General features: G+C 43.3%; 1 protein-coding gene across 2 annotated transcripts in view; it reads right to left on the bottom strand.

The window, feature by feature from the left end:
* LOC135486146 (cysteine-rich venom protein latisemin-like) overlaps positions 1-22,980 on the bottom strand; it is a 53,345-nt gene extending 30,365 nt beyond the window's left edge. For both annotated transcript variants that reach the window (XM_064768693.1, XM_064768694.1), the window contains exons 1-3: positions 22,783-22,980; positions 20,459-20,610; positions 16,890-16,980 (exon numbers count right to left, since the gene is read on the bottom strand). In XM_064768693.1, coding sequence (XP_064624763.1) covers positions 16,890-16,980; positions 20,459-20,610; positions 22,783-22,965 — 426 coding nt within the window. In that variant the 5' untranslated portion in view covers positions 22,966-22,980. The remainder of the gene's footprint in view (positions 1-16,889; positions 16,981-20,458; positions 20,611-22,782) is intronic.
* Positions 22,981-23,180: the final 200 nt, after the last annotated feature.

Below are 23,180 nucleotides of genomic sequence, written 5' to 3'. Positions count from 1 at the left end.
GCTGGCCAAGGCCATGAAACAACGAGAAGGCGGTACATTGCCCGGTTGGACAGGATACGACACCAAGCTAGATAGGTCAGGCTTCTGCAACGTGAGTAGTATCTCGTACTTGCCGATAACAGATGCCAGTCCAACTAATCTGACAATTGTCGACAACGAAGACAAGCCTTGAAATTGGTGACAAGTTGGACCTACAAACTATTGTCCTTGTCTTTGATCAGGCAATATACAGTCAGGCCCAACAGATCAGGTGGAAGGATGATCTCTTTCAGGACCGCCTCGATATTAGACTGGGTAGTTTCACATAGCCAAATCATTTCTAGCTGTCCTTGGCAAACGCTTTAAGGATACCGGTCTGCAAGATATACTGATTGAATCTGGTACAGTATCAATGGGTTCAATCAATGAAGTCGTCACTGGAAATCAGTACAACAGGAGTGTCAGAAGCCATAAACTGATGTACGAGGCCCTTCAGAGACTGCTTTGACAAGCTCTCTTTGAAATGCTTCCACAAGAGAAAGCAAACCAAGTTCAGAACTTCGCCTTTCGGTTGCAGACTGAATTTCCTACTGAGACATGATGAGCTTTTGTCATCGAGAGAATTTGATGACATACTGCAGATGCATAGAGACTTCCAGTCGGATAGAAGCAACGAGAGTCCTGCTTTTGCTTTCTGGATTACATACCAGACCATGGTGGAATACCTGCGGATGTTTCTTCGGGCAACACGGGAGGGAGAATGGGCGCTACATCTGTCTTCTCTGAGAAGGATGATACCATTGTTCTTTGCTTATGATAGGCAAAACTATGCAAGATATGCCCCGGCTTACCTCTTAGAGATGATTGAATTAGAAATATCTATCAGTACATGCTTGATGGAGGCTTCACAGCCTTGCCGCATAATCAGTACGGTTTTGCAAATGTTGTGGTTTATCAAACCATTGAACAAACTGTAAGTAGAGACTCAAAAAAAGGGAGAGCTCACTGGTATGGCACTACATAAGGAGGGTGTCCATAGATGGATCATGTCATTGTCGGTGTCCTGTTGCCATGGTTATACAATGTGAACTGCCTGGATGATCAGTTTTCTCAACTTGCTTCTGTGCATCCTTCTCCTTACTATTGCCTGCTTTCTTCTTCTGCTGAGCTCCACGTTCCTGACGTCCCTCACTCCTATGCAACAGACGGTTATGACTGTCAGTGCATCCTCCAATCCCGCATTTGCTGCTTCTTGGACAATTTTCTCCGAGGTGAAAACTTGACAGGCACCGAAAGCAAAGTTTACGATCCTTTGCCACCTGCCATCGATCTGGAATGTTCTTTTCCTTAAAGGCTGTGCAGTGCCAGATTGCATGATCTTCACTCTTGCACATCTGACATATCCGTTGTGATGCACCTCTGGAATCATCAGCGTTCTGCGTGACAAGCGTTCGCCCGCTTGTTTTCTCTGTTTTCCTATGGTATGCTCCTTAGCATTGCTATGCTCTTTGGCGGTGCTATCATTGTAATGTCCTGGTGTTCCGAACAGCGGATCATTGGCTTCTGTTGCTGCCAATGACACAAACTTCACAAACTCTGCGATATTTGGATAATTTCCGGTTACACGGGCAGTCTCCACCGCTTTACGTCTCCATCTGTTCTGTAGGTGTAATAGTAACCGTTCGGACATGATGCGTATCGATCTCATTGTGTCGATTTCTGAAACCTTGTTCATCGAAACAAAGACTTCCAGACAACTGTTTAGGTCATCTGCGAACACCTGAAGACCGCCAGAGTCAGCAGCACGTATAGCTTTCCCCAGTGATACTCTGTCCAACCATGCCTTTGTTATGACAAATTCATTGCCAAATCGCTCCTTCAAGATTGCACGCGCCCTGACATACCCCTGGCTCGAGTCCATCATGGTGCAACACTCAATCACTTGTCTTGCATTGCCCCTACAGTACTGTAACAACTGCATCAACTTGGTGTCATCACTTATGCTGGGCTTGTTGCCAACCGCACTGTCAAAACTACGAATGAATGTCCAGTATCTCAGCGGATCACCGCTAAATGTCACCAGTTCCACTTTGGGTAACTGAACAGCGTCTATAAGCTTTATCAGCGGCTGCACTTCTGAGTTCTCACTACTAACACTCGTTGATTTCTTGTCACGATCAGACTGAGAGTCATGAGTTATTCCATTCGTCGGACGAATGGCGATGTCACAAGCGGTTTTTAGCGTACTAACTAAACACTCCATCGAACTACAAAGGTCCTCAGTGAAACCTGCTGTGACTGCATACTCCTTGGCTGCCTCCCTCTCATGGCTTGTGGCCCCTGGGATAAACTGCGACGAATTCACATTTAGTCCAACACCTCCAAGCTGGTCTCGATTATCACTATAAGGCACAGCACGATTAACAGGCGGCAAACAGTACTCATATTGAAGCTGCATTCTTGGCGTTTCCAACACAGGAGACAGCTGATCATTGACATTGTTGCGTCTTGCCAATGATCGCCTTGGTGCAGGCACAGGTCTTGATCTTGGACTTGGCATAGGGGTAGGCCTACGAGGGCTATCATTAGTCTGCTGGATCTCCGGACTATGTTCACGAATGATGTTAGGACGAGGTTCACGAGTAAGACTGGGACTAGGTTCACGATCACGAGCACGAATGTGTCTATCAAGTTTTTCAGTCTCCGTTTCTATCTGGAGCTTCAACGCAGCCATTCTGCGACGCAGATGCGTCCTTAAAATGTCACGCTCCATTCTGGTAATGGAATCCTTGTGGGCAACCACTGGTTCCTCGTTTTCTCCCAAAAACAACATGACATGTTCCCCCTGCACATAGCCACGTGCTTCGGCCGCGGGTGGACTGGCGGCCATTTTACTTTTCGTCAGATCGATTCGATATCATTTTTAAAACACTTCAAAAGTCTATTTCATAATGTCTCTTTTCCGTTAAATCTTCATATAACTAGGCTCTGCTACCAATATGTTTTGAAGGATGATCTTATTTCCATTCTTCTTTCGTTGTTACCGTTTTATTGGCGATTTTACTTAACAAAACTCGAATTCAAACTAAACTCTTTCGTCTTTATTTGTCCACCTACACCACCAACATTTGTCACATTCCACCTCGGCCGTGCACTGCCGAAGACACTTTTATACCTCGTAAACAAGGCCCCCAACTTCCCAAGCAACTCGTCTGATCGAAAAGCAAGACATGGCCATGGCCATGGCAGCATGGCTGATGATGCACCTCATGACCTGTACGCTGTACAAAGTCGCAAAATGTGAGCGCCGAAGGCGCAAAGCCCCGAGAGGAACAAAGGAACTCCGCCGTTCTTCTATTCACTATAACCATGGAGGTATTATGATTATAAAGACCTCCATGCTATAGCAAAAAGGACAGGACCTAGATTCCTGGAGGGACTTGCATTTCATTTACGGGCATCGGTACTGCATGATGTAGTCAATTTTCTCTGTATCACCCTGTATGAACAGACCGATCCGTAGTTCAAATAGGCCCCGCGTGGTGGTGGCGTATTTATAAGCGTAGCGCTATTGGTCCACATTATGGGTGTGTGGTGGGCGTGTCTTCCCATATTTGGGAGATCAGTACTGTACACTGGAGGCGAGGTACAACTGGGTTGTTCTAAAATATAGACTATTGAATCGGATATGCGACAGATTTCTAAATTACCATAAAATTCCGATCTGATCATGTAAGAATAAGCTCCAAATGTTGATTCGTAACCACGTTAGGTTCGAATGGCATTATTTCATGTTTTTATGCATTTTAAGGAGTGTTTCCAAGGTTTATCAGTGTTTCCAAGGTTTCACTAATTCCATACTTTATCACCTACCATCTTTTAATCCTGTTGACCATTTCATTTCAATAGTTTGGATTATTTTATTGAATCAACTTGATTTAACTTGATTTAACTTTAAAACGTCATGATAAAGAAAGGGTTAATCTACACAAGTACTGCAAATAAGGCATTATTTCAATATCATACTTTCAGATGGCTTACTGGACTTTGCGCAACGAAACGAAATGAGCGAAACGGGGAGCGACCATTATGCTTTACTCCGGTACGTCAAGTTCGATACATGGTGTCAGTCACTAGTATGGATGTGTTTTCCATTATGAATGCGTGTTTTTAAAAATCAAAATCATGAATTTCCTTTCGATTAGAAGAAAACGATGACGACGTTTCAGTTTAGGAGCCTAAGTTTTGTGGTCCCAATGGCCAAATTAACCCCTCGTTGGCTGAAAAGTCGATTCACCGGTCACAAATGGTCGAAAATGACCCCCAAAATTTCAGACCCCAAACCTGGTAATTATCACGGTCAGCCGACAACAAAATTTCTATGGTTTGAAGATCTAACCCCGGGCTGTATTATCTGCCGGAAATTGATTTTCATCGGCACGTCTGGGAAAAATCTATGCGGCGCTAAACTTGACCAATTCAACTTTTTAATGCATTAGCAATTTGACAATAAATGTAGTGTGTACCCGTAACCGCTTGAGGTCTGGACTTAAAACTTTGTTTACAAATTCACACCAAATTTCGTTTCAAAATTATTCTTTGTTTGGCACCAGGGGGCGTTATGCAAAATAACATGAAACAGACGATACGGCCCGTAGTTTTGTTGATACGAATCGATTCCTGTAGGCTTACTGGACTTTGCGCAACGAAACGAAATGAGCGAAATGGGGGAGCGACCATTATGCTTTACCCCGTACGTCAAGTTCGATACATGTACATGGTGTCAGTCACCAGTATGGATGTGAAACAGACGATACGGCCCGTAGTTTTGTCGGTAATAAAGCTTTATTTAATATTCCAATCTATAGGTTGACGACGAGATTTTGCTGGTATCAAACGATATTTTTTGAACACTAAGTGATGTTCGATGCAATCACTTACCAACAATTTAAACAATATCGTCACAAATCAGACTGATTTTAAACTGGAGTAAAAACACAAAGTTATATCTATCCCCTCTGTTGTACATTACACCTTGTGTCAAACAATAGCTTGTGATATTCTAAATTGACTGACGGTCTTGTCGTGAGCCATTAAAAAACGTAGTTTCGATTAATGGGTCATGTATCAACTCCAACTATAGGAGCAGTATTCTTATTGTCTGTTGCAACTGACCCCTAAACAAACCTTCACTTGCCAACGATTCAACCAGATTTAAATTTTGGCTGGGCAAGCAGAAGTATCGAAACACATAGTCATGTTCACAATAGGACATATGATGTGAGTTAATTTAACTGTAATTGCATGGCCCTTGGTCAGCTCAAGCTCATACATGAAGAATGGGGGGGGGGGGGGGGGGTGTTGAGAAGCAGGGTGAAGACGAGACGTTTAGGTCATTATCTTATAACCAGGTGACAGCACCATACGGTGTCTGGGTATTATTACGGTGTCAACTTCTGTTTGAGGGTTTAATTTTATTGGTAAAAATACCTAACTACTTGTACATGTTTTTAGGGGAATTTTGAGTTGCTAAGAATTGTTAATTTCTGTTGAGATGATTTTGTGAATTTGCTGCGGTCCTCGCTCGGGACGACGGCGCGACGATCTTGAAGACCTCAAAATATTAAAGACGAAATCTAACTCGATTTATGAACTTTCCCGTCCTTTCTTAACAACAAAAGTGGTAGCAGAGCGAAGTTATGAACATCAACGATCTATGGAGAAAAAGAAATTAAGAAAGAACATTTAGAAACCCCTAAAATAGCGCCCCAAAAACGCAAGATAAAAATCGTCCCGAGCCACGCCTGCCATTGTATTGCCGTGCCGCTGGCACGCACGAGAGTAGGAGATCACGTGACCCGCCATGTGCGATCAAGAAGAAGAAACCCAGCCAGGAGCCGTCGGGCCTGTCGTTGGCGAGACACCAAGGGGTGAGGAACAAGAGTCGGCGCAGCCAAGGAAGGAAGATACTATGGAGAAAAGGTCAGAACCGTCCAGATTGACTGTCGAAAATGTCATAAGCCATAATACTGATTTTGAAGTGGAGGATTTGTCTCTAATGCCTAGTTTCCTTTGGAAAATTCCTGAAGATGAGGTCACAGTTAACCAAAAGGGTGATAAGGATAATCAGGAGCTTGGAGTTTTTACAGTTACAAGGGGCCGGATAAATGGCCTGAAATCTGCAGTAGGGCGAACGCTGTCAAAACTGAGTTCAGCCATAGGACAGGAGAGATCGGAAGACGAGTTAGCGGCATTAGAAGAGGATGTTAGGAAAAAGATGGCGAGGGTCATTGAAGCCATTGAAGAATTTGGTAGGCAAAACAATCTACGAGAAAAGATGATCGATGAGATTCTCAAGTATGAGGAGAAGATAGACGATGAAATAAATAGGCTGAGGCAGCTGAAGGAGACGTCTGTGATGGGAAGTAGCAGTCATCGGAGCAAGAAGTCATCAAAGTTACCACGTCCCAGTGTAATGAAGACCCCATTTAAAGAATATCAGGAGCTCTTAGGACACCAGATGGTGGATGCTAAGGAACCGGATATGAATATCTCGAGAGAAAGGGATACTTTAAGTTATGGGAAGGATGATAATCTTCAACTGAGACAACAGAGTACAAGTGATGATGACTACAACAGATGGTGCCAGATGTCTCGCAGACCAGCAGATGAATATAGGATCAAAGATAATCATCACCAGGGAGAAAGGGATACTCTAAGGGTGAAGGATGATAATCTTCAACTGAGACAACAGGGTACAAGTGATGACGACTACAACAGATGGAGCCAGATGTCTCATCGACCAGTTGATGAAGATAGGATCCAAGATAATCATCACCAGGCCAAACTGATAACTCCAGCAAGCCACGATCAGAGACCCTTCACTGCAATTAGATGGGATGAACCGCTGATGCCAGCCTTCCAGATGTCTCGCGGACACACAGAAGAAGATATCAGCCATGATGAACCCAGACAGATACGACAGATAACTCCAACCGGTCAAGACTCTGATCAGAGACCCTACACTAGGAGAAGATGTGATGATCCGCCATCGCAATATGTCGGGGAGACCCACTGGAGAAATGCTTCAGGAAATACATATCGAGTGGAACCGGTTTCTACAACAGCTGCAGATGGTGGACCTTGGAGCCAGTATACCATGGTAGAACAGCCTTACAATCACAGACCCCCTCAGCAGTATAATAGACCACAAGGCTTGCCGAAAATACAGCTGGATAAATTTGGAGGAGATATGGCTGAATACCGGGCATGGAGAGCCGCCTTTAATACAGCAATCGACCGTACCACAATGGCAGACGAAGAAAAGATGCTGCGACTAAGAAGTGTCTTGACGGGGAAACCGAAAACCTTGATAAATGACTTACAAGCCTACACTTCAGCACAGTATAAAGAGGGACTAAAGAGATTGGAACGGGAATATGGAGGAGATAAAAGAGAAGGATCCCGTCTCTTAGAAAAACTGTTCAAGTTCCCAGTTATCAAGGACGATGAAAAAGAAAAAGTCAAGAAGTTAAAGGAGTTACTGAATAGCATCAACACAGCAATATCTTTCATGGAAACAGCTGGGAGGCAGGGAGAACTAGGCGATGGGATGATGTTTACAATCGTGAAAAGTAAAATACCAGAAACAGAACTTTTCCTGTTCGCACAATGGCAACATCAAGGCAAAAAAGAAGACAGTCTCTTTAATATCCAGACATGGCTTGAGGAATTGGTTGATATGAAAACGAGAGTCAAGGAAGCAGTTGTTGGAGTGGAACAACAGAAGAAAACTTGGGAAAGGACAGACAACGAAGTGAAACCTTGGAAGAAGAACAGAACATTTGCTGTTGCAGAAAGTCGATGTCCAGTTTGCAGCGAGAGTCATGACGTCGAATCCTGTCCGAAGTTTAAAGTGCTATCGCTGAGTAACCGTTTGAGGACAGTAAAGCAACGCGGCTTATGCAAGGTTTGCCTTGCCCACGGACACATGGCTGTGGACTGCATCAAGGGGACTTGAAAAGATGGCGAGAGAAAGCCTAATCATAGACTTCTACAGCGCGACTTCCAGAATGCCAGCAAGGGAGGCAAGGCGCCCATGTCAACACCAGCAAAGAGCTCGTTTACCGCCAAGAAACCCAAGAAGCATGAAGATAAAGCTCCAAAACAGGATAGCAAAGACAACCAAGGTTCTCAGTTTGCCAGCATGGGCGGCAATATCTCTCTAAGAACGGTGCCTGTCATGCTGAAGTACAAGGATCGCATTATACATACCAATGCAATGCTAGACGATGGTTCCTCTGAAAGTTACCTCCTTGAGAATATAGCGCACCAGTTGAAGCTCCCTGTATTGGAAACAGCCAAGAAAGTATCCATTGTATTTGGAGCCAAGGTCGAAGAGTACCATACCATGAGAGTTGAAGGGTTGACCATCCAGGGTGTGGAGCAAGAAGAAAACTTCCAAATATCAAGCATTTGGACCCATCCCGTATTAGTTGGAGAGCCAGCAGTAGTGAACTGGGATAAAGCAGCAGATAATTGGAAGCACCTTACAGGTGTACCCTTTCCTGTGAAGCCAAAAGGAAAAAAGATTGGTATCCTGATAGGAAACAGACATGCCTACTTTCACCGGTCTTTGAGGGAAATTGCGGCCGAAGAGAAAACCGGACCTATTGCACGTCTGACCCCTCTTGGATGGACCTGTATTGGACCAGTGAGCAAAGAAGAATCAGAAGAATGGGACAGTTCTACTACTCAGTATACTTACCACGCGACCATGGATGATCCTATCACGGAAGTGAAGACAATGGTGAAACAACTTTGGGAGTTGGATGCGATTGGTTTTGGGAGAGCTGAACATGGTCCAAAGGAGAACAACATGACGCCAGAAGAGAGACGAGCCCAGGAAACAGTCTTGAACTCAATGAAAATGGTGGGAGGCCGTTATGAAGTGGTGACACCGTGGAGATATGGTCAACCTAAGCTGCCACACAACTTACGAGCTGTGTCAAAACGCCAAGACAAGATGGAAATGAACCTACAGAAGAAAGATCCAAAGTTTTATGCCAAGTGTAAGGAGGTCATAGAACAGCAAGTCAGAAAGGGTTACTTACTACCCATAGGACCTGTAGCAGAGGCCAAAGATGAAGGATTCCACATCCCAGTTTTTCCTGTGAGAGATGACTCAAGAGCAACCACGAAAGTCCGAATGGTCCTCGACTGTGCTGCCAAATTTGATGGGACAAGCTTGAATAGCAACATTTTACCGGGACCTAAACTGCTCAATGATCTGGTGGAAGTACTCCTGAGATTTAGGCGATACCCTGTAGCTATTGTGGGAGATGTCTCTGAGATGTTTCTCCAAATTGGCCTTGACCCTGATAGCAGGCGATTTTATCGGATAGTTTGGGAACAGCAAGTTTTAGAGTATCAGAGGACAATCTTCGGAGACACATCATCACCATTTAAAGCCAACCTGGTTATAAGAGAGCACAGTCCTAAACTGAAGAATCAATATCCAGAGGCAGCTGACACAGTGGAGAATGCTTTGTATGTCGACGATGCCATTGATAGCCGATGTTCTACAGGAGAAGCAAAGAAAACCAGATCTGAGATGACAGAGATGTTGGACCGAGGAGGAATGAAGATGAGAAAATGGCTGTCAAATGATCCTGAGGTACTAGAGGACGTCCCACAAAGTGATAAAGCCACATTCTTGGATATAAATGGAAAGGAAACTTTGCCATGTCAGAAAGCCTTGGGTATACTGTGGTTAGCCGAAGAAGATGTCATCACTGTGAAGCCACGATTGAGGGAAGGAGAGTATCCAGCCACGAGGAGGGGTATGCTGAGATGCATAGCAGCCTTGTTTGATCCACTGGGATTGGTTGATCCGTTCAGAATTAGAGTCTGGATCCTCTTTCAAAGGACATGGATCCGAAAGGAAGATTGGTACAGCCCCCTGGAAGAAGACTTAGCCCTGGAGTGGTCGTTGTGGAAGAAAGAGTTGCCACATTTGGATAACATCCGAGTGAGCAGACATCTTGGTATGAACACAAGTTATCAAACTGAACTTCATGTGTTCAGCGATGCCTCAAAGGATGCCTTTTCTGCTGTCGTGTATGCCAGGACCCTGATGACGGACGGGAGGATACTGGTGAGACTGGTGATTGCCAAGACGAGACTGTCGCCACTGAAAGCCATCTCCATTGCCAGACTGGAGCTATGTGGGGCAGTCATTGGTACAAGATTGGTGAAGAAGGTTATCAAACCATTGGAGAGCGGTCGAGGAGCCAAGCAACTGATGGTGACATATTGGACAGATTCCATGAACGTCCTGTTTTGGATTTGTCGACCAGGAAAACAGTTTAAGCCCTATGTAGCCAACCGAGTAGGAGAGATACAGGAAAGGACCAGTACTGACCAATGGAGACATATACCAACCAAACTAAACCCAGCAGACATATCATCTAGAGGTATGGCAGTGGAGGAATTGGCTAGATCACAACTCTGGTGGGAGGGTCCAAGTTTCCTGAAGGTGTCCGAGAGCACCTGGCCAGAGAAAAAGATAGCTGTACCAGATGAAACCACCGATATTGAGAAAACCTCAACATTTGCAGTACAGGAAGCCCAACCAGAACAAAATGAGACAATGATGTTCCCCCTACATCCCAGTAGATGGAGTGACATGGGAAGACTAACAAGGAGAATAGGATTCGTGCGACGTATCATGATGTGGCTGCTAAAGCGACCCTTACCCCCGGGAGCCAAGACCTGGATAGATGAGTTGTCCCCCGAAGAGTACAGGCAGGCTGAGGATTGCCTTTCACGCCAAGCCCAGAAAGATGTATTTGGCAGAGAGCTCAAAGATTTGATGGCAGGAAAAAGCTTACAGAAGACAAGCCACCTGATACCCCTGTCACCATACCTTGATAAGGAGAGGAGACTTCTTCGCATCAAGTCCCGTCTTGAAAGAATAGACTACATCTCAGAAGAAGAGAAATACCCCATCATCATGCCAAGAAAGCATCCAGTTTCGCAGTTGCTTGTCAAGAGAGCACATGATGCTGTGGGACACCCCGTAGGAAGAGATGCTACCATGGTCGAGTTAAGGAGGAAGTATTGGGTGATATGCAAGAGAAGCTGTCCGCTCCTGGGAAATGATATGCAGTCGATGTGTGTTGAAGAAATCAAAACCACCTAGTCAACAGATGGCCCCCATTCCTCAATTTAGATTCAGCCAACCAACCAGAGCCTTTGGAAAGTGTGGAATGGACTTCGCGGGTCCATTTCTAACCAAGCAGGGTCGAGGAAAAATCAGAAACAAAAGGTACTTGGCTGTTTTCACTTGTCTACAGACTAGAGCTGTTCATCTACAACCTGTTTACCAGATGGATACTGACAGTTTCCTAATGGCTTTCGCCAGAATGACCAGCTGGCGATCCGTCCCAGAGGAGGTGTTGACAGATAACGGAAGTAACTTTGTCGCTGGAGAGAGGGAGCTCAGAGAGTTAGTGAATGCCATCGATTGGACCAAGGTGCAACAGAAGACGGTGGGCTACCAAAATACCAGAGGCGTTACATGGCACTTCAACCCCCCAGGATCTCCACACTTCGGGGACGTCTTTGAGATTATGGTAAAAGCAGCAAAGCGGGCCCTCAAGATATCCATTGGTAATGCTGACATCAACGACGAGGAGTTCCTTACATTTGTGGTGGATGCCGAGGGACTCCTGAACTCAAGGCCATTGACTCCTCCCAGCTCTGATCCCGAGGACCAGTTACCACTAACGCCAAACCACTTCCTGCATGGTCAGCTGGGTGGACAACTGGCTCCTCCGTCGACTGATGAACTACGATTCAACCCGAGAAGAAGATGGCGAAGAATACAGGACATACTGAAACAGTTTTGGCAGCGATGGCAGCGAGAACTGTTACCCCAGCTGCACAACCGTAAGAAGTGGCTGTTCCCAAGTCACAATCTCAAACCTGATGATATCCTACTGGTGATTGAGGAAAGACTACCTAGAGGACAATGGAAGATGGGTCGAGTCCTGGAAGTCTACCCCGATGAAGATGGATTGGTGCGAACGGCCAAGGTGATGACGTCAAATTGGGAATATGTCCGGCCCGTGAATCGTCTCTGCCCAGTCGAGTTTCCGGAGATGACAACTTCCGTCTGGTAACGCTGAGATGAACGTCTGGTTACGCTGAGATGAATCCAGCCAAGCAGTTACAACCGTGGGTGATGATATCCGTCTATAACCGTTAAAAGTTGACATTTGACATTGTGTGGTGAAATTACACTGAGAGAGTGATCTAAAAAGTTAGTGTTGGTCAGTGTACTCATTGTCTGGTGACTTGGTAATTTTCTGATCGGGATGTCCTTGGCATTTTCAATTGCCTGTGTTTTTTTTGGGGAAAAAACTTTGGGTTTCACCACCTGATATACACTGATCAATTCTATTCTTAGAAGTGAACTCTAGGACACTTAATGACTCGGTGCGAGTTTTGAACATTGATTGAAAAGTGAGAACACTCGATGGAGTGTCAGTATCCGAACTTTCTACAGTGCGAAAAATATCGGAATTGAGATAGAGACTAGCGGGTATCGGTAAAGGGAGAAAACTTTAAGCTTCTGTTACATTATTCTGAGCCATGTTTTTAAGCAATGTAGAACCCAAGGGGTTAAACATTTGGATCTCCTTTGGAGGAGAAGTTTACTCCAGTTTCCAGTGGGGAAACAATTTAAGTTTAATAGGTTTTCTCATTTACCATCCCTAAAGAGTCGATTCTTGATTAAGAATTATTCTGGACTTATGATTGTGACTTTCGAAGGATGAGAACATTGAGGAATTCATGAGCAACTTGGATTACTTGAGCTCAAATTCAGTGGGTGTTAGATTCCGATTGGATTGTAAAATCTAAAAGAGTACTAGTAATTTACTACAGGAGTGATATATTTCAGTTAATAGTGCTCACCTATTCTTATCTTTAATGTGTTCTTTTGGTGAACTATTGTGTATTCTAAACTGTCTTTTCATTTGATCAATGGGATCTTTGAAGGGCCATCTTCCGTTATTGTCAGTTGGAAGATTTGCCAAGATTGTATAAAAATAGTTTGACAGGTTCTGTCAAGAGGAGGGGAATGTTGAGAAGCAGGGTGAAGACGAGACGTTTAGGTCATTATCTTATAACCAGGTGACAGCACCATACGGTGTCTGGGTATTATTACGGTGTCAACTTCTGTTTGAGGGTTTAATTTTATTGGTAAAAATACCTAACTACTTGTACATGTTTTTAGGGGAATTTTGAGTTGCTAAGAATTGTTAATTTCTGTTGAGATGATTTTGTGAATTTGCTGCGGTCCTCGCTCGGGACGACGGCGCGACGATCTTGAAGACCTCAAAATATTAAAGACGAAATCTAACTCGATTTATGAACTTTCCCGTCCTTTCTTAACAACAGGGGGTGTTATCAAAGGTATAATGGAAGAGATTAAAATTATAACAAAAAATCCTAAGCAAAAATGTGCATTTGTCACTATTGAACACATTCTATGGAATTGCAAGTGCCACAAAAATGATGGTCATACACAGTTCATAGAAATGTCTGTTACATAATGAAGGGATGGAATTAGGTGCATCCAAATTCAACAGATATAAATATACCATATACTCTGCTAAAAACCGCCTTCAAATATCTTATTTTATCCAACTTCATTTACCCAGGAGTCATTGCGCGCTCCCATGGTCACTTGCACTGCCCCTGGTATCATGTTTAGCTGTAACATATATGATTGGTCAACGAATAACGTTTGACGTGCAAATATGATGTCAATAATATTTTGACACTTTGCGACTTATCAGTCTACATAACCATTTACCCTAATGCGATCACAAATCACGGACACGGATAATATATGAGCTAGTGCTGATATAAAAAATAATTGCCTTTACAAGAAAAATGGCGTCATTTAGTCGGGCCATGCGGACACTCCGAGCAAACTAGAACCGAAGAAGCACGTGTTACAAATGCGAATCGCGCGAGCACTGTCAAAATCTTATTTCAAAATCCCTTTTGATAATTTGTTTTCACCCTGAAATAATTGCTCAATTTTACAATTTTTGTTCGGCTACAAACGGTTTTGGTCATGTTGAAACAGTGCTGACGTGTAGTGCCCGAATAGACGGATCAGAGTTCAGACATGCTACGTCACCCCCAGATTCTGGCGGTGACGCGGCATGTGACGTATAGGTGTTTCAAGGGGATACGGTGCAGCCATTTTGAATGCTTATCAAGTAGACGCCGATGGCAGGGGTTGTATTTTATCTCTGTGATATTTTTTATAAAATGGTGGACATTTACTTTCTTGCAGGACTGTACCTCCGATCCCCGTTGTGACGCGTGGCGTCACAGAGACTCTCTTCGCGGCACAGAAGTCACCCATGTGATACAACCATGTGATCCGGGAAAAAAATATCACACGGCTGGATGGCACAGAAACAATCGAATAAAGTTGTTTGCCAAGTCTGAAGTCGTTTTTTATGGTGTCCAACCGAAAGATCATCAAACGATCTAGGGTTTGGTATGATTTTCTGCCTCAATTTGTATCAGATTTGATTTTGATACTCGTTGTCTCACCAACACGACTGCGATGGCCAAATTTTGGCCATCTTTTGATATGTTCTTCCGCATAACCAATCATACAAAAAAACGACATCAAACGTTTTCCTTCTCTTTTTAAATGTTAGGCAGTAACTTATTTCATGATTCGCTGCACCCAGAACAGATATTTGCTTTGTGATGTTCCATGCGGCTAGTTGTAAAACAAGAAACACAGAAACGAAACAGAAACAAAGAAACGCAGAAACGAAACGCAGAAACGAAAATCAAACGGGTTTTATTCATAAAAGTTGGAATCAAGCGGCACGCCGATACTTTCCTTGCCCAATCCGTTGTTATTGTCGTTTAAAAGTAAAATCTGAGGTTGGTGGGTTGCGGCCAGCCGGAATGCAATAGAGTTGTTGAGGGGATACATGGAGCAACTTGGGGGGGGGGGGGGGGGGGGGGCGGCACGATATGGGTGAAGTCTTTTGAGGTGGTGGTGTAGTACTTTGGTAGGTTCGATTCGATTCCTACAGCATGTTATTTTAAATGAAGGTGCAGTGCAACATCTTGCCTTGTAGTGTTCAATTTACATGAAGTACCAGGATCATCCTACAAATCCCGTCTGATGCAGCACTAAATGCAAGGTACGGTACCAGTACATGGGTGAATCATTTCGACGTTATGTGAGACGTGAGAGACCAATTTTGGCGACTAGAATAGAGTAAAGTGGGGGGGGGGGGCGGGCGGGCACTAGACTTGGACTTGGAGTAACTCAATCTTGCCTGCCCAGCTGCTGCCTGGGGCCGTTTTTGGTCAGGGGCACGATCAAGGCCGGATGCTGCCAATCTGCGCACACGTTGATGAGGCTAAAAGGGGTATTGGGAAATGAGCATTCCTCCTTCCATTCCGACTGAATACCAGTTTTAGTTACACCCGCGTTCGCGGCCACAACCATGGCAACAAGATGGAGTCTGCAGACCAGAATTCGCCACAAGACTGGTTTCTGCGTTTCGTTTCTGTGTTTCTGTGTTTCTGTTTCATTTCTGTGTTTCTTGTTTTACAACTACCCGTTCCATGCGCTGTGCGATTCAAGCAGAATCAAATCGAATAGAAGCTATCTTCCCATATGGAAGAGGGTATTCGAAAACCCTGGATCAACAAACACTGGAATGGACTGGACTGGACTGGACTATGACTCAGCGCCCTCCACCACCTGGATTTTTCTAAAAGTTATACAATTCCCACAACCCTGCCGAATCTCTTCCCGCCTAATATTCCATCATCAACATCATGAACATGGCGTCACCCGAAAAGTCGCCCGGGTTTTATCGTAGATTTTACAATAATTGGCGACGACAGAATAGGTATGGTTATGTATTATGTAAACAGAAATATGTACAAGTGCCTGCTCTAGACATCTGAGTGATTTGTGGGTCTTGACACGCCATTAACATGATGAAATTGGCCCTAACCGTTACCTTGAACATCCCGGGGGGTGGGGCTAGGCGTGGGGGGGGGGGGGGGTCAGTACATTATCCACCGTATTTAGTCAATTAACGTCAATTAAGTCCTCTATAATACTATCTATAGAAACTACGACAGTGTCATCTACCGGGCCCTACAAATACCGTCAGCCCTCCCCTTCCTCTTGCCCTCCCGCCTCCTCCCTCCTGCCCCAATAAAACATTCTAGATTTTTTTCATACTATTTTGATGTGAAACCAATCAGCACACTCCCTTATAACATGGAGGTTTACCTCCGAGCTTATAATAACTCGAGCACATGGCATAGCCACGGCGAAGATGGAATTGGCCACTATAAGTTTATCAGACTGATAACATGTCTCATTTCCCCGTCGTTTCTCAATACATTGTTGTCGCCATGTTGATGCAGGCGATGGTGAGCAGTGACGTTGAATCCAGTCCAGTCCAGTCCAGTGTTTGTTGATCCAGGGTTTTCGAATACCCTATGGAAGATGGGTAAAGGCCAAAACATTATTTTTTCCTTGTTGAAGCGAAGGATTCACGCAATAATGTTAAAGCGAATGAAGCAAGGAATATGGCAGTTCTTCGTTAATTCCGCCGCACTGCACCCGACCAATGCAAAAATCGCATGCGTAGTAAAATTCCTAAGAAATCACGTCAAATTGGATTCAGTGTATTTTACCGTTAACACATGACTGACTAGAATCATGTATGCAACGCCATCGTAAGAAAATGTGCAATTGCAACTTTGTAGCAATTTTGGAGCTGATGCGGTGAAATCCGTCATGACAGATTCAAATGGCCAGAACGTCATACCTGCGTATAATGTCCACACATGGACATGGAACAATAATTTGATTTATAGTGGTATCCTTTGTATTCACCATACCAGCCCTCGGCGATAGCCCTGCAAACAATTGAAAGTTGTTATTTTATATGCAGCAAAAAAATTGGCAAACTGAACAACCGACAACAACTTACAATTTAAAATCGGCTTTAAACTGGACAATATGAGGAAATAAGTGACTGAATTCCTCAGCATTTTTTTTAAAAGCCTCCTTCAGATGTGTTATGGGAAATGACAATTTAAATTGGTTTCTATGGAATTGAGGCAAATCAAGGCAAAATACATAAAAAATTCCTTTCCAACCAAACTGCCACTTAAAAATAAATAAAACACATGCTATCTCAATCATAGGCACCATGTTTCTATCTGTTGGTAATACAGTTATAGGGTCTAAATCTAACCGTTAAAGACTAACGTACGTGTACATTGATGCTTTTGCTCCTGTACAGAGCTCCCATTCGTGGTCCAATGATGAAGCCACACACAAAAATTAAAAAAAACACACCATCTCCTACGGTAGTTGATAAAGTATGGAATTAGTGAAACCTTGGAAACACTGATAAACCTTGTAATATTCAATGTAAACCATGGAATCACTGTGCAAATAGCGCGGGAAATCGGGTGCGTTCCTTCCACGATTTATACCCTCCCAACTGACAGTCTCGTCCCAGCTGACTTTATTGATAGCAATTTGCCAGTTAGTTCAGAAGCCAACATTTTTAATGTGGAGGATGACGTCATCAATTGGCAATGCGCTGTGGTCGTTAAAATATTTTATTTCTCTTCAATGGAAGCAAAAATTAGTTTTTATGATTGTTTTGTATTCCAAGACGATAAAGTATTATGCTCGGTACTAGATGCACGAGATCATAGGACAAACACACACGTGAATAAAAAAAACCGCTTAGAACTGGTGACATCACGAAAAGATATCTACATCCCTCGATGTGCAGGCCTACATGAAGATGTACGAAATCGCTCACAGCGAAGGAATTTGTTCACATTTTTCATCTCCAAACCCTTCCAAAACCTTCGGTAATAAACCTTCATCTCCGTTTCTTGTCATGAATAAGGTGATGTACGGATAAGTGCCAGCCGGTACTGCATGATGTAGTCAATCTTCTCTGTATCACCCTGTATGATAACACCGCTCCGTAGCTCAAATAGGCCCCGTGTGGTGGCGTAGTAAGCGGAGCGCTGATTGGTCCATATTATGGGTGTGTCGTGACGTGAATGCCCATATTTGGGAGATCAGTAATGTACACTGGAGGCGAGGTATGACTGGGTTGTTCTAAAATATAGATTGTTGAATCGGATATGCGACTGATTTCTAAACTACCATCAAATTCCGATCTGATCATGTAAAAATAATCTCCAAATATTGATTCGTAACCACCTTAGGTTCCAATGGCATTATTTCATGTTTTTATGCATTTTTAGGACTGATTCCAAGGTTTATCACTGGTTCCAAGGTTTCACTGATTCCAAGCTTTATCAACTACCATCTCCTACACCCACCACTGGAAAAACTTAAGAATGGGGTTCCTATGGTGTCACTCAGATGCATGCTGAAACCAAACTACTGACACCAGGTACCCAAACCTTTACGTCCTAAGGAAGCTTTCAAAGGTACTTTGAGTGCATTAAATTAGTTTCGATAACAGTAGGTGGTGCCAAATTTGATACCATCCAGATTCAGCAAAGAGTCTAAAATCAGGCAAAATAATTCAAGAATTTCGCCAAGTTCATGCCCCATGTACTCGGGGAGAAAAACTTTCTGGCTCATAAAAAGCTACCATAAGATAGGTAATTTAATAGACTTTGAATATTTAGAAACGGCGCAAAAAGGTCTATTCGTCCGTTGAATGGATAACACCCAACAACGCATGTATAAGCGGATGTCAAACCAACGCCTGGTGTGACGAACAGGGAATCACCCACCATGATGTATCACTGTGGGGATTCGAACAGTGTCAGCAAGACACTGTTCACAATGGTTACCAAAGCTCTAGCAAAGACAACAGCAAAGAAACAGATAGCACCGGCAGATTCAACCACGACTATTTCCTGTCCTATGGCATGCGCACTCGACGTGGATTCGCCGCTGGTTGGTATATCTAGATGATAGCTTAAATACAGTCATGACAGTGTCCCCATGTAACCATAGCGGACAGTCTGCCTACAATAACTGCATTTTAAGTCAGTTTATAGAACACTTTTAGCTAGGCGCTTGTTATCACATCCTCTTATTCTGGTGTACATGCTACACAGTACAGCACGTGCAATGATAATCACAACTTAGGCAGATATGGTAGTTATAAGCGTAGGGCTGCAAAATCATTGATTTCATTGCTTATTCAAGACAGCTCTATCAATAGATGTGAACTATCATCTAGAAATACTAACCAACAAGCCGAGTGCCAAAGAACAGGAAATATTCGCGGTTGAATGTGCCAGTGCTTTCAATTTTTTTGCTGTCGTCTACTGGCCGCTCTGGTAACCACAGTAAACAGTGATTTGCTGACACTGTCCGAATCCCCATACTGTGTATAGTCGGGGGGGGGGGGGGGGGGGGGGGGGGCAGGATGGCCCTCTGTTCTAAAATCTGCCTTGAGATGGAAGCATGTGATGGAAGGCAGTTGGGATAAGCCAGTTTAATAGAGGAACAATAGGCGACACTTGTACTTGGAAAAGTGAACTTCTGTGACCTTGCATGAGTCACTGAGCCGCCAATCTGTGCTTTGTGTGAATTTTGCAAGTGCAACATTTAGCATATTAGATCACTCACGTAAGGAAATGATTATCACAAAGTTAGATTAACACCTACGCAACTTCTATTTCGGTTTTTGACATCTAGGTGTGCTGTATTTGTGTAGAAAAAAGTCTTATGGCGTGGTGTCAACCATTTAATGAATTTTGAACAGACGAATTTTGGTCATGTGATAAGCTCAGGGCTGTTCAACTTTTGACGGCAAATTTGAGTTTGCAAATTATAGTTGTGATATATTTGAAGTCTAAAAAAGAATATGCAAAGGCAACGATTTTTCAGGGGATGGGCCATCTTATCCAATGGCCACCTTAATAATTTCTGAAGGACACTTTTTTATTTCAGGTCATAATATGGTGCGACACAATAAAAAAAGGGGCTAACTATTGTCTGAAGCCTAACTATTGTCATATAACTACCTGTATGATAAAAAAGTAATTACTGTTTGTCCCTTAATTTTAATAGGAATTACAGCCTGATGACTGGAGACGCGACTAGGTCTACGTTATTATTAGAGCCACTCGAACCAACGAGTCACTTACCAAGCAATGTATTCCCACTTGCCAGTCGAATCGCCAATTGGATCATCAATGAGGAGTGGTCCAGAGAACCTGAGAACTTCGGGCTGAAGGTCGTCTCTGATGACCCATCAGATTGAATTAGGACTATCCCATCCTGATTACTTAATTTGATGCATAGGTAGTCAATGGAGAAGATGAAGCCATTAATTTGTAATAACAGTTTTGGTCTCAAAAAAGGAAGTCAACTTACTTTTCAAAATTAGCATACAACATGCCTTCGACACGATTCTCTCCCGTCTCGTAGGGTTTGACCTTCCTGTACCATGAGCCGTCTTGGCTGTGATATGTTGGACAGCCATCAGCCCATTTCTGTGCTCTTTCCTCTAAACGGTCATCCCATTCCTACATCAAGAAATAAAATGAAAATACTTTGTCACACACTGGCTTTTTACTGTCACAAAGAAAGAACACATTCGTGCAAAATACTGCTTTCATTTGTAGTCCTTAGTGATGATTACACATCTGAAGAAAAAAAATAACAGGGGAGATTGGTTGATTTCTTGTGCTTTTTTGGTAGATTAGCGGCGAGATATTGGTGGGGAATACTACTTGAAAGTATGCATATCCAATATAAATGTCAGGCGCGGATCCATGATTTTTTTCGCGAAAAACTTGGGGTACAGGGGGCCTCTCCCAGAAAAAAACCCTGAATATTTTGAACGTCGTCAGATGCATACACGCATTTTTACATCATTTTCATTATCATCTCAGCATTAAACATGTTTGCGCTCCCCATAAAGCTTGAAAGGACCATTGACACGATTAAGGGCAGTTTTACCCAGCTGTCGGCTACCCAGTCACCTCCTATTCTACATAAGAAGTTTCCATCAACAAATTGCCCAAAAACGGAAAAACTCTAAATGTGACTGATTCATCGCGCTTTTCCGATGAGGACACCGATTTGACCCAATTATTTAGCTCTCAGTGTATCGACCCTTTCCACTTGGAGCGATGCACTAGTAAGGCGTTTCTTAGAGTAAGGATCTACCCTGTGACATCTTGGTGCTGATATCTTTCCGACGTCGAGCTAATGGCGCTTGATTACCCCGCAACTGCGACGATAAATGGGAATGACGCTGCGTCTTGATAGCAGGGTGACGTGAACTCCGGCTGTTATAAAACGCGGATTCCGCGGAAATCCGCGGAAAAATCTAACTTGGCTACAGGGTGGCTACCTGAACCGCAGGTGAGAGTTTTTCATATTAGTAGTGTGCATTGTTGTGCGCATGAAGTACTCCTGGTGACAAGGTCTTTGGGAATCCCCGTTATATGGTGCGCTGTATGCGCCGTAAATCACAAGCACCTTGTAGTTTGAAATAAACTGATACTCTAGACGGGCCGCGAAGTAAGTTTTTGTGATTGCTTAAAATAGTCTCCAATGTGCAGTCGCATATGGTTGGTTAGGTTCGGTTGGTTAGGTTGATTGTCCTAAAAAAATATTGTAGACCAGAATTCAGTTCATCATCGACTTATATTTGAAGGAGGCATATACCGTAACGTACATCAATCCGGGCAACAGTCACACTTGAAAGCAGCCTCGTAATGTGTTCCGTTAGGGAAGGAACCACGGTGGTGTCGAAGATAACATGCAAAGTTTATCAACACCAAGAAAAAAAGCAAGAGGGAAGAGTCGATCGGAATGGCATGAATGGCGCTCCAGAGGATTAAAATCTGACCGATGAAATGTGCAGATAACTGGTAGTTCTTGCCTCCGATTTATGATTTATGTTGTTATTTGTATAATATAATTATCATTAAATATTATGCGCGTATTTACTGGCGGCTTTGTGATTTTTCCGCGGATTTCCGCGGAATCCGCGTTTTATAACAGCCGCGTGAACTCGGATCTGGGCGTGCACTCACGTGGCGGAAAAGGTATTTCGCGCTAGGACTTGTGCGTACTAGAAATAATGAATAACGCGATTTTCTACAATCTAAGAGCTGAAACAAAATTGGAAAAGCACCAAACACGTTTAGAAAAATATTTTACTGAGGTATCAGAGGAAGAACAAACATACTGGAATGAAACCTGCTAATTTCTTTAAAAAATTAGAAGGTCGTAGGTGAAATTTCTAAGCATCTCTGCATCAAACAAGATTACACTGACGGTGGTGACTTTTTCACCGAACAAGCGCCTTTCAATGAAACGTTTGCGTTCCGACCTCATTACCTCACTTTTCAAACTGGCATGACTTAATAAGCAAGATCTCCTGAACCAGTCAACGATATTTGCACTGTTTCACTCCTTCTCCTGGCGCTATTTTAAGGATTAGGCAATTTAAGACAGATTCGGGGATTTTGTAATTTCGGGACCCAATACAATTTCAAGGCAAATCAAGTATTGAAAAATATCAATCGAAGCCATTTGGCAATTTGGGGGCTCTCGATAAGGGCCAATTTTTCTAATCGAAATTTTAAAGGAAACTTGGCACCTACCTAAAAATAAATAAACTTGGGGTTTCATCAAAATTCATCCATAAATAAGCTAAGCTGTGACCTTATAGAGCAACTTACCATGGCCATCATGTAGTCAGCAGGGGGTTGGTTACTCTCCTTTCCTGTAGCCACTTTCATTCTCAGATAGTTGTGAAGATCTAAGATATACTGCCTCTCCTCATTTGTAAAACCTTTGTCTTTGCTTTGACCAAAAACCACAACGGCCATAGTCAAAAATACGATGAACGCCTCGGAAGCCATGGTTGGTGAAGAGTATTCACTGTGGAATGAACGATGTATCATCGGTGCAATAACTTTTATAATAATAATGATAAGGTGCTTGTTGGAACAACAGTACTAATTAATAAGCCCTTATTACCCCATGTTTTTTTGCTGAAACGACCAATTGTAAAATGCTTCAATATCTAATAATTCTTACTGCAACTGAGGCAAGTACAGTCATCATCCTGATAATG

Source organism: Lineus longissimus, chromosome 4 (assembly GCF_910592395.1).
Source record: "Lineus longissimus chromosome 4, tnLinLong1.2, whole genome shotgun sequence".
Classification (NCBI taxonomy): Eukaryota; Metazoa; Nemertea; class Pilidiophora; order Heteronemertea; family Lineidae; genus Lineus; species Lineus longissimus.
The sequence above is the reverse complement of the archived record's forward strand: the minus strand, read 5'-3'. Positions and strand labels throughout refer to the sequence as shown.